The 12,841-nt window shown below is 35.3% G+C and overlaps 1 protein-coding gene across 1 annotated transcript in view; it reads left to right on the forward strand.

The window, feature by feature from the left end:
• INTU (inturned planar cell polarity protein) overlaps nucleotides 1–9,553 on the forward strand; it is an 80,535-nt gene extending 70,982 nt beyond the window's left edge. The window contains exons 14-16 of the mRNA XM_008581610.1: nucleotides 4,891–5,080; nucleotides 8,205–8,362; nucleotides 8,930–9,553. Coding sequence (XP_008579832.1) covers nucleotides 4,891–5,080; nucleotides 8,205–8,362; nucleotides 8,930–9,041 — 460 coding nt within the window. The 3' untranslated portion in view covers nucleotides 9,042–9,553. The remainder of the gene's footprint in view (nucleotides 1–4,890; nucleotides 5,081–8,204; nucleotides 8,363–8,929) is intronic.
• Nucleotides 9,554–12,841: the final 3,288 nt, after the last annotated feature.

Below are 12,841 nucleotides of genomic sequence, written 5' to 3' on the forward strand. Positions count from 1 at the left end.
ATTCTCCAGGATAGACCACATGTTAGGTCACAATTCAAGTCTCAACAAATTTAAAAACATTAAAATCATTTCAAGTATTTTTTCAGACCACAGCAGATTAAAACTAGAATGAATAACAGGAGAAATTCTAGAAACTGTACAATACATGGAAATTAAACAACATGCTCCTGAATGACCTATGGATCCAAAAAGAAATTAAACAGGAATTCAAAAATTTCTTAAACTAGGGAAAATAAAGTCACCTCATATAAAAAGTTGTTAGATACTGCAAAAGCAGTACTAAGAAGGGAGTTTATTGCAATAAACATAAACAAATGGAAAGATTTTAAATAAACAACCTAAACTACAACTCAAGGAACTAGAAAAACAAGAACAATCCAATCCCAAAATTAGTAGACACAAATAAATAATTAAGATCAGAGGAGAACTAAATGAAATAGAGACCAAAAAAATGATACAAATGATCAATGAAACAAAAAGCTGTTTTTTTGAGAAGATAAAAAAAATAGACAAACCATGAGGTAGGCTAGCTAAAAAAGAAGAAGACCAAATAATAAAAACCAAAAGTGAAAAAGGAGACATCAGAATGGATACCACAGAAATACAAAGAATCATTAGAGACTATTATAAAAAACTATACACCAACAAATTTTAAAACCTGTAGGAAATTGATAAATTTCTGGATATATGCAAACTACCAAAGCAAGAACTACAGAAGCAAGAAGAAATAGAAGCTTGAACAGACCAATAACAAGAAACAAGATTGAAGTAACAATCAACACACTCCCAACAAAGGAAAAAGCCCAGGACCAGATTGCTTTACTGCTGAATTCTACCAAACCTTTAAAGAGTAATTAATACCAATTCTATTCAAACTATTCCAAAATATCAAATCAAAGTCCATTCTCCGGGACTCATTCTATGAGTCCAGCATCTCCTTGATACCAAAACCAGACAAAGATAAAACCAAAAAAGAAAACTACAGGCCAATATCATTGATGAACATAGATGCAAAAATCCTCAATAAAATATTAGCAAATAGAATATAGAAGTACATCAAAAAAATTATACACTATGATCAAGTGGGATTCATCCCAGGGATGAAAGGATGTTTCAACATAGTCAAGTCAATAGATGTGATACACCACATCAACAAAATCAAGGGAAAAAACCATATGATTATCTCAATAGATACAGAAAAAGCATTTGACAAAATTCAACATCCCTTCCTGATAAAGACTCTCAGCAAATTAGGTATAGAAGGAAAGTATTTCAACACAATAAGAGCCATATAAGACAAACCCACTGCCAATATCATCCTGAATGACGTCTCTTAAGAATGGGAACAAGACAATGATGCCCATTATCACCACTTCTATTTAACACACTATTGGAAGTTCTAGCCAGAGCAGTCAGGCAACAGAAAGAAATAAAAGGCATCCAGATTGGAAAAGACAAAGTCAAATTGTCCCTATTTTCAGATGATATGATCCTATATATAGAAAAGCATAAGGACTCTACCAAAAACCCCTTTGAGTTGATAAACAATTTCAGTAAAGTTACAATATACAAAATCAACATGCAAAACTCAGTAGCATTTTTATACTCTAACAACAAACTAGCAGAAAAAGAAATCAGGAAAGCTAGCCCATTTGCAACAGTCATCAAAAAAGTAAAATACATAGGAATAAATTTAACCAAGGAGGTGAAAAATCTCTACAAGAAGAACTACAAATCACTGCTGAGAGAGACACAAAAAGATTGAAAGATGTTCCATGCTCTTGTATTGCAAGAAACAGCAATATGAAAATGTCCATACAACCCAAAGCAATCTACAGATTCAGTGCAATCCCCATCAAAATACCAATGACATTCTTCACAGAAATAGAAAAAACAATCCTATCATTCATATAGGACAACAAAAAATCCAAATAGCCAAAGGAATCCTGAGCAAAGAAAACAAAGCTGGAGGCATAACACTACCTGGCTTCAAATTATGCTACAAAGCTATAGTAACCAAAACAGCATGATACTGGCATAAAAAAACAGACACTTCGATCAGTGGAACAGAACAGAGAACCCAGAAATCAACCCACAAACTCACAGCCCACTAATCTTTGACAAAGGCACCAAGACATACATTGGGGAAAAGAGTGCCTCTTTAATAAATGCTGCTGGGAAAACTGGACATCCGTATATAGAAGAATGAAACTAGATCTGTACTTCTCGCCATATACCAAAATCAACTCAAAATGGATTGAAGACTTAAATATAAGACCTGAAACTAGAAAACTTTTAAAAGAAAACATAGGGGGAACACTTCAGGAAGTAGGACTGTGCAATCTTTATGAATATGACCTCCAAAGCATAGACAACAGAAGGAAAAATAAACAAATGGGCTTATATCAAACTACAAAGCTTCTGCACAGCAAAAGAAACAATTAACAGAGTGAAAAGGCAACCTACAGAGTGGGAGAAAATATTTTTAAAATATGCATCTGACAAAGGATTAATACCCTAAACATACAAGGAACTCAAATAACTTAGTTAAAAAACAAATAAACTGGGCCGGCCCCGTGGTGCACTCGGGAGAGTGCGGCACTTGGGTGTCCAGCGGCGCTCTCGCCACGGGTTCGGATCCTACATAGGGATGGCTGGTGCGCTCACTGGCTGAGCGCAGTGCGGGCAACACCAAGCCAAGGGTTGCGATCCCCTTACCGGTCACAAAAATAAATAAATAAATAAATACACTGATTTAAAAATGTGCAAAGGAGCTGAATAGGCATTTCTCAAAGGAAGATATACAAATTACCAACAGACACATGAAGAACAGCTCAACATCACGCAGCATCAGGGAAATGCAAATCAAGACCACTTTGAGATACCATCTCACTCCAGTCAGGATGAGTAATATCCAAAAGACTGAGAATGATAAGTGCTGCAGAGGTTGCAGAGAAAAAGGAACATTGTTGGTGGGACTGCAAAATGGTGCAGCCTTTATAGAAAATGGTATGGAGGTTTCTCAAACAACTTTGGTAGAACTGCCATACAGTCCAGCAACTCCACTGCTGGGTGTATACTCAAAGGAATGGAAATCATCATGTTGAAGGGATACCTGCACTCTCATGTTTATCACAGCTCTATTTACAATAGCCAAGAGTTGGAACCAACCTAAATGTCCATCATCAGATGACTGGATAAGGAAAATGTGGTATATATACTCAATGGAATACTACTCAACCATGAAAATGTATGAAATTTTGCCATTTGCAGCAACATGGGTGTACTTAGAGAAAATTATGTTAAGTGAAATAAGACAGACACAGAAAGCGAAATACCACATGTCCTCACATGTGGAAGCTAAAAAACAAATAAATAAAAAGGAAAGAAAGAAAGATACAACAACCACAATAATATGTTGAACTTTCAAAAGGAGAGAACAGAACTAAGGTTACCAGAGGTGGAAAAGGGGAATGAGGGATGGGAGGAATTTGTAAAGAGCCACGAAAACTGATTATATTGCAAAATGTTGAATATACTAACTATCCTGATTTGAGCATCCCATATTGTACACAGGTATTGATATTCAACTTTGTACCCCACAGATATGTACAATCAACTATGTTACAATAGAAAAAATAATAATGCAATAATAATTGTATATAACAGGATGTAATATGAGGGAATACAGGAATTTGATTATCATGGATAATTGAGGCAGTATCTAGATTAACAGCTGAAATATGCCTTTTCCTTGCCTGTGTGTTTATGGCTGGAAAGAACAATCAACTGAAGGTAGTTTTTAGTATAGACAGTCTCTATCATAGAAGGATTTGAAAGGGGCAGCTTGAGTGTTTGAGGTGGGAAATTGCTGTCTGTATATTTAAAGATTGCCAATCATAAGTCAGCAGTGCAGAGGGAAAAGCAAGGTATAGTAGAGCAAGCTTCGGAGTTAGCTAAGCTCTGCCATCTGGCTATGCCACCGCAAGCAAGTTCATCTAAATCCTCTGAACATTGGTTTCCTCGTGGTTAAAATGAGGATAGTAATATTTAATATCTTGCAGGGTCATTATGAGAATTAAAACTAAGGTATGTTAAAGCACGTACCTTGGCACATAGAGGACATTCAGTATATAAACTATGATTATTTTGTTCTTGCTGTTATTTTTGTTCTTTAGCTCTTCTTATTTCTGGTAGAAATAAGCGGTATTATAGGTTCTGCTTGTCTGTCTGAGATTTAATAGGGGAGAAGAGGATGGGAAAGAAAGGAAAAATGAAAATAGTAAGAGAACACAGGAGAGAAGGGAGATTGCAATGATAAGTGGTAGAATACTACCAGTAATTGCCACGGCATTATACAATATTAATCCTACTCTGCCTCTGGTAATAATAATTTTATTTTTCTTTAGGATCATCAGTTTGTCTATCATGGTAATAGAGTTTAGTGCTACTAACTTAAATGTGTTTAGTTTGTTGGAAGGTATTTTTATATGTGATCTACCCTATACTGATACTTTGTTCATGGCTTATAGATATCTGGGCTAGATATGAGCTAAGTTATTCATTACCAACCATGTAAAAGAGGGGTTTAGACAGTTTGGGTTGTTTAGCAAAGGAACAGTTAATGTTGCTTACAAATGAATTGGTGTTTGTTTATCCCTGCTTAACATGTAGTGTTTGCCTCCGTTAAGGGAATTAATAATAATCCTAGCCTGTACTTCAGTTAAGGATGAAGAGGGAATTAAATGTTTGACCCAGTTTTCCTTCCCTAATTGTACTACTGATAATATATTGTTGATAAAACTTGTAAGAAGCCTAAAAAATTCAAAATGAAGCAACATTTTAAAATTTACTTCAATTTATTTTTTCTTTTCTGTTTTTCTTTTCAAGACTGACGTCTGGTCCTGAGAACACGCTTTTCCACTATGTTGCCTTAGAAACAGTGCAAGGAATTTTTATTACTCCTACCCATGAAGAGGTGGCACAGCTAGGTGGCTCTATCCACCCTCAGCTTATAAAGAATTTCCATCAGTGTTGTCTTTCCATTCGTGCATTTTTCCAACAGACATTGGCAGAAGAGGTAGGCCACTATTCTGAATATAGTTTTCTGCCAATTTCATTTTCAGATCTCTGAAAATTCTCTCTACTCTATAATCAATATGTCCAGCAATATTTTTATTTAATTAAGTGTTTTTTAAACAGTCATGGAATCTAACTTGGACCCCTAAAGGTTTATACTCACAGTACTTAATTTTGTTTCATAATACTGAGTTTGATGTCCTGGGTTACTATTTCAGGAAATGGTGGACCCGTGTTTTCTATAGCAAAGTGGGATGTAGTAGTTTGTAATATAAATTAACCTCCCACATTTGATTTCTGTGACTCAGCCATTACTTGGCCATGATATCCACCAATTGATTCCTAAGATAACTCTGATAATTCTTTAAATATTCAGCCAGCAATATAAGGTGTTTTGGAACATGATGGGTTAAGGTGCAGCTATAGACACAATATGAGGGGTCTTGAAAAAATTAATGGAAGGATTCATATTATTTCTTAATTCCATTTTTCCATGAACTTTATTTGGGGGGGGGAGGAGGTGGCAGCTAGCTGGTTGGTACAGGAATCCAAATCCTTGACCTTGGTGTTGTAACACCACACTCTAACCAACTGAGCTTAACTGGCCAGCCCCTCCATGAACTTTCCGAAGTACCCTCATACTATTGCCACATTTTAGCACTGGTTAGTTGGTTGCTTGCTTGCGTGCATTTCAAATCAGGATGAAGTTTCATTAAATATTGTACCTGCTGGATAAGAAGTAAAGCTGTATATAATTAACGTATCAATTGGATTACTTTAATGGCAGGGACAGGTAGGTGTTGATTTCTTTTTTTTTTTTTTTTCCTTTTTGTCTTTTTTTGTGTCCGGCAACGGATCGCAACCCTCAGTGTCGCGCCCATACCGGACCAGGACTGGCAACGGGATTGCAACCCTCGGTGCTGCGCCCGCACCTCGCTCAGCCAGTGAGCGGGAACCGGTCTGTACGTGGGATCCGAACCCTCCGCGGGAGCGCCTCCGCGCTCTCAAGCGGCTCACTGTAGCAGTGCGCCACCAGGCCGGCCCGTAGGTGTTGATTTCTTGAAAAGGAGAAACATAAGGAGGTTTACTTACAACTGGTCAAACATATACAGCCAAAAAAAACACAACTATCTGAAGATAGTTGTAATGTATATAGCAATATGCGTGTTAAGGGTACCAAATTTGTGAAGAACTTGGATTTAATAGTAGAAGAACATTAGGATGGGAATTAAGGAATCCTGGACTCTTTCCTCAGCTATAAAGTGAGTGGGCTGAATTATATTATCTCTCAGGGTTCACTCAGCAGTAAAATTCTGTCTCATAGGATTTCTTTTTTGAGTTCTCAGAAATTGTTATTTTGTAAAAATGTTATGTTTACCATGTATCCCTATGTGCTTTAGGTTCTTATGCTCCTCCTTCCCTTTTTAACATAACTGCTAGATTCTATAAAGGAATATTTTATTAACTTATTTGACAATATTTAGTAATGTAAATTATTTTTCCCATATTATTTAAATATTGAGGTACCTACTCTGCATAAGACACTATTCTAGGAGCTGGGGATACAACAGTGAACAAAACAAAGTCCCTTCCTTCATGAAGCCTATGTGTAGTTGATCCTCTGTATCTGTGGGTTATGCATCTGTGGACTCAACCAACTGCACATTGAAAACATTCAGAAAAAAAATTGCATCAGTACTGAACCTGTACAGACTTTTTTCCTTGTCATTCTCCAAACATACACTGTATAGCGTAGCAACTATTTACATAACATTTACATTGTATTAGGTATTCTAAGTAATCTAGATATGGTTTAAAGTATATTGGAGGATGTGCATAGATTACACACAAGTACTACACCATTTTATATCAGGGACTTGAGCATCTGCAGATTTTGATATCTGCGGGAGATCCTGGAACAAATTCCCTATCAATACCAAGTGACAACTGTCATTAGCGAATAGTATGTCAGGAAGGGTAAGTGTCAAGAGGAATAATAAAACAAGGTAAGGATGAAAGATGAGGGTTCCGATATAAAAAGGTCCCTCTAATCATGTCAAGTAGTATTTGAGCAAAGATCTGAATGAAATGAGGGGTGAGCCACATGGAGGAAGAGCTTCCAGACAGAGGGGAATAGTATGTGCAAAGCCACAGAGGTAGGAATGGCTAGGAGAGAGAGCACTGAAGCAGCCTGAGTGGGGAGGAGAGTGGAAGGAGATGAGCTCACAAAGGTAGCAGGGCCAGATCATGTGAGGCTTCATAGACTATGATAAGGACTTTGGGCTTTGTTTTGAAAGACGTGGAACATTCTTGCACAGTTCTAAGCAGAGGAGAGACATGATCCTTAGTTTTTAAAGGGTCACTACTTGTCGGTAGGGTAGCCAGGGTGGAGGCAGGGATCAGCTAGGGGGCTATTGAAACTCTCAAAGCAAGAAATACTGGTGTCTTCTGGATTATGGATATATTTTGGAGGTGAACCAAAAGGACTTGTTGATGGATTAGACAAAGGTTATGAGAGAAGGGGAAGAGTCAAGGGTCACTCTACTATTTTGGCCCGAGCCTTATAAAAAGTCTTTATAAAAAGTCTTTAAAAATTCCAGACTTGTCATTGTTTTGCTAATGCTTTTATCAATGGGAAATTTAGAGATTATGCATCAAAGGAAGAAAAAATACTGCTTTAAATATGTGTGTTAAGTTTATTATAGAATGATCTATTCATTTAGTATATATTTATTAAGCATCTACTATGTGACAGGCACTGCTGCTTTAAAAAATAGAAAGATGAATACTATAATTGTCTGTGCCCTAGGAAGAAAGTTTATAATCTGTCTTCTACTGTGGAAGACAGACCTATAAACTGCTGATATAATTTGATGTAAATACTAATAATATTGGGCCATGAACAAAGTGTTCCCTGAAAGAGTCAAGAGACACTTTACACACAAAGTCTCCTTTGGGAGATGGTTTTTAATATAAGTATTGAGGAAAAGTAGAAGGTAAGGAGAAGAATGTCATTGCAGGCTCTTAAATATTAGGATCAGCCAATTCAAATCTATATGTGAAAACATTTTTTAAAGTAACACTATTAATATCAGTTAATACTAACAGTATCTATTTATTTACAGAAAAAGAAAGTACTAAAGGGTAAAGGTTATTCAGAGTCTACAAATTCAGTCTCATCTCTTCACCCTGTGAAAGAACATGGTGTGTTGTTTGAATGCTCACCTGAAAACTGGACTGATCAGAAAAAAGCACCACCAGTTATAGCTTACTGGGTAGTAGGGTAAGTGGGGAAAAAAAGTATTTAAAAGTAAAGTGAAATGATAGAAAAGTGAAAGAAAAATGGTAAAGGAAGTTAACATTTTAAAAAGTAGGCATGAAACTAATAATCTAGCTATAATACTTGAATATATTTAGAATTTTATTTTATTTGCTAAGTATCTCCTTTAAATCCCTCCCAAGTCATTTTCTATTTTTAAAAAGTATTCAATTATCTTACAAAATTACATTAGTAATACACTAAAAAGAATAACTCCACAATTTTCCTCCTATTTCTTTTCTTCTTCCCTACTTCCTTTCTTTCCTCTCTCTTCCTTTACCTCTTTCCTTCCTCTCCTCTGTCTTTCTTCCCTTAGAACAATGAAAGTAATGGACCCTATCACGTATATTATTTATTTAGAAATAAATCTAGCTGTACTTCCCATATTTACATTAGTGATTTATGTTAGTGATTTTTTAATTTACTACTGATTCTTTCAGAAACAATAAAATAAAATAAATTGAAGGATTGGGGTTTCTTTTCTTTTTTTTTTTTTTTTAATTTCTGAAATGAATGTCTTTCCTTTTGCAGGAGACTCTTCCTTCATCCAAAACCTCAAGAACTTTATGTCTGTTTTCATGACTCGGTCACAGAAATTGCCATTGAAATGGCTTTTAAATTGTTCTTTGGATTAACCTTGTAGTTGTGTTTTCCTGATGCACAGCAACACATGCATAGAGCATCAAGCCATGCTAGAATTGCTGAAATCAATACACAAAGAGATATGACTTAGCTTCTCTTTACCGTTCAGTATTGAACATGATATTGTTAAATTTTGAGATGACATGTTGTTGGATTTGATGTATTAAATATCATGTAGTATTGTGAGACTTTTGAGAATATACTTCATCCAAAATATGAAGAAGGGATTGTTAACTTATTGCCCTTTTGGTATGTAATGTTAATGCATTGACTAATTTAAAATAATGTGAAGTTTTTTGTACAAAATTAATATAGAAAGTGTTTATTTTAGAAAAATACCCAACTTATTGTTTATTTTTCTCAAAACTAATATTGACGTCAATTGAAAGAATCATGAAATTGGGAGAAGGTAATCAGGTTCTGTAACTACTAATTAGTGCTGTGAACATGAGCAATTCTTTGTACCTCTATGAGCTCAGAGTTTTCATGTACAAATGAGATGATTGCATTGAGGTTTCAAAAGTCCCTCTTAAGTAAAACGTGCTACTATTTTTTTTTTTACCTCTTGCTTGTTGGTCCGTACCTAAATTTGTATGTCCAAGTACTGATTCTCTCAGAGTTTTCATGTACAAATGAGATGATTGCATTGAGGTTTCAAAAGTCCCTCTTAAGTAAAACGTGCTACTATTTTTTTTTTTTACCTCTTGCTTGTTGGTCCGTACCTAAATTTGTATGTCCAAGTACTGATTCCTTATCAGATGAAATACTTTTCATTAGATTAAGCATTTTAGTAGATACCTCACTGTGGGGAAGAGGGAAAATGAAAATTAATCTTATTTTTTATTTATTTGATTCTCTTTACTCTTTCAGGTAAGCTCTATTTTGAGTAGGATATATTTTTAAATTATCTGTAAACTTTCCTTGTTTTTGTTGAAATTCATTCAGGTATACACACATTTTATACAGTTTATGAATTTTAGGAAAGTTTTATGTAAATATTTTTTTAAAAAATAAAACATGTTAAAAACACTGAAAAGATTTGGCTAAAGAAATAATATGGTGACTTTTTTGTAAAATATTAATTTTTGTATTACAAATATGGATCATTAGGTACTGGGTTTTCCCAAAGGGGGAACACTTTAGTGAACAATCATTTACTTGACATTTAGTAGGAAAAGAAAACTAATGCTATGAAAATGTTTTGTGGCTGTGAGAATTAGTAGATTGAGAGAAAGGAAAAACATAATAAATACCACATTTTTAATTGATATTTACCCAGTGGATCCTCCTGGAGGCTCAGATGCCCCCAAGACTTTGGAATACTGGGTTGTTTCTTCTTCAGGACTTAAGCTTTGGAAGATAAGTTTATACCAGCACATCTAAAATCAGTCACTGCATTTCCCCTACCTCAAACGTGAGCCTCCAGTTCAGAGCTAACTGCAAAACATAGTGGCTGCACCATTTGAGTCATTTGGTCTTAAAACACTATTATCCCTCTGTCATCAGTTTAAGAGATTTTCAGTAGGCTTTTAAGATGCAAACCACTGCATATTTGTCATGTTAGTGACTTGTGGGCCTTAATTTTGGAATTCAAATCAGGGTAAGAAACCTTGGTTCCTGAAATGTTGTAGAAAATAGTTTGGAATATCCTCCCATATCCTCCCCTTAAGATCACAATATTGAGTCAAATGGTAGATTCCTAACTACTGTCTTAGGACTACTTGTGTACATATATTGGTATTAAGGTACTTTGTTTAAAAGTATTTATTAAATGTTGTAAATTTCTGGATATGTCCCCCGCAAAACACCATGAGCTATTTCTTTTTTTTTTTTTTTTTTTCCTTTTTTTNGCTCAGAGTTTTCATGTACAAATGAGATGATTGCATTGAGGTTTCAAAAGTCCCTCTTAAGTAAAACGTGCTACTATTTTTTTTTTTACCTCTTGCTTGTTGGTCCGTACCTAAATTTGTATGTCCAAGTACTGATTCCTTATCAGATGAAATACTTTTCATTAGATTAAGCATTTTAGTAGATACCTCACTGTGGGGAAGAGGGAAAATGAAAATTAATCTTATTTTTTATTTATTTGATTCTCTTTACTCTTTCAGGTAAGCTCTATTTTGAGTAGGATATATTTTTAAATTATCTGTAAACTTTCCTTGTTTTTGTTGAAATTCATTCAGGTATACACACATTTTATACAGTTTATGAATTTTAGGAAAGTTTTATGTAAATATTTTTTTAAAAAATAAAACATGTTAAAAACACTGAAAAGATTTGGCTAAAGAAATAATATGGTGACTTTTTTGTAAAATATTAATTTTTGTATTACAAATATGGATCATTAGGTACTGGGTTTTCCCAAAGGGGGAACACTTTAGTGAACAATCATTTACTTGACATTTAGTAGGAAAAGAAAACTAATGCTATGAAAATGTTTTGTGGCTGTGAGAATTAGTAGATTGAGAGAAAGGAAAAACATAATAAATACCACATTTTTAATTGATATTTACCCAGTGGATCCTCCTGGAGGCTCAGATGCCCCCAAGACTTTGGAATACTGGGTTGTTTCTTCTTCAGGACTTAAGCTTTGGAAGATAAGTTTATACCAGCACATCTAAAATCAGTCACTGCATTTCCCCTACCTCAAACGTGAGCCTCCAGTTCAGAGCTAACTGCAAAACATAGTGGCTGCACCATTTGAGTCATTTGGTCTTAAAACACTATTATCCCTCTGTCATCAGTTTAAGAGATTTTCAGTAGGCTTTTAAGATGCAAACCACTGCATATTTGTCATGTTAGTGACTTGTGGGCCTTAATTTTGGAATTCAAATCAGGGTAAGAAACCTTGGTTCCTGAAATGTTGTAGAAAATAGTTTGGAATATCCTCCCATATCCTCCCCTTAAGATCACAATATTGAGTCAAATGGTAGATTCCTAACTACTGTCTTAGGACTACTTGTGTACATATATTGGTATTAAGGTACTTTGTTTAAAAGTATTTATTAAATGTTGTAAATTTCTGGATATGTCCCCCGCAAAACACCATGAGCTATTTCTTTTTTTTTTTTTTTTTTTCCTTTTTGTCTTTTTCTGTGTCCGGCAACGGATCGCAACCCTCAGTGTCACCCCCGTACCGGACCGGGACCAGCAACGGGATCGCAACCCTCGGTGTTTCTCCCGCGCCTCGCTCAGCCAGTGAGCCGGAACCGGTCTGTATGTGGGATCCGAACCCTCGGTGGGAGCGCCACCACGCTTCCCAAGCGGGGCACTACAGCAGTGTGCCACCGGGCCGGCCCCCACCATGAGCTATTTCTAATGCTGAGAATTATTATTACTTTCTTATTGAAACATAATTGATTATACATATTTGTGGGGTACAGAATTGACTATCAATGCCTGTGTACAATACATGATGATCAAATTATAATAATTAGTACATTCATCATTACAAAATATAATCATTCATGACCTTTAACCAATTTCTCACTAACTCCCCTCCCCTTTTCCCACCTCTAATAACCACAGTTCTGTTCTCTCCTGTTGTAATTGTTGTTTTTCTTTCTTTCTTTCTATTTATTTTTTTATTTTTATCTTTAGCTCCCACTTACGAGTGACAACATGCGGTATTTCTCTTTCTGTGCCTGGCTTATTTCACTTAACATAATTTTCTCCAAGTTCATCCATGTTTAATGGTGAGAATTATTAATAAATGCAGCTATTGATCGCCTCAGGTTTTCAGACAGACTGTGAATGAAGACTTGGAGTTTTATCACAGGGGACTTTTTTTGTTTCATTTAA

Source organism: Galeopterus variegatus, unplaced genomic scaffold (genome assembly GCF_000696425.1).
Source record: "Galeopterus variegatus unplaced genomic scaffold, G_variegatus-3.0.2 Scaffold2404, whole genome shotgun sequence".
Taxonomy (NCBI): domain Eukaryota; kingdom Metazoa; phylum Chordata; class Mammalia; order Dermoptera; family Cynocephalidae; genus Galeopterus; species Galeopterus variegatus.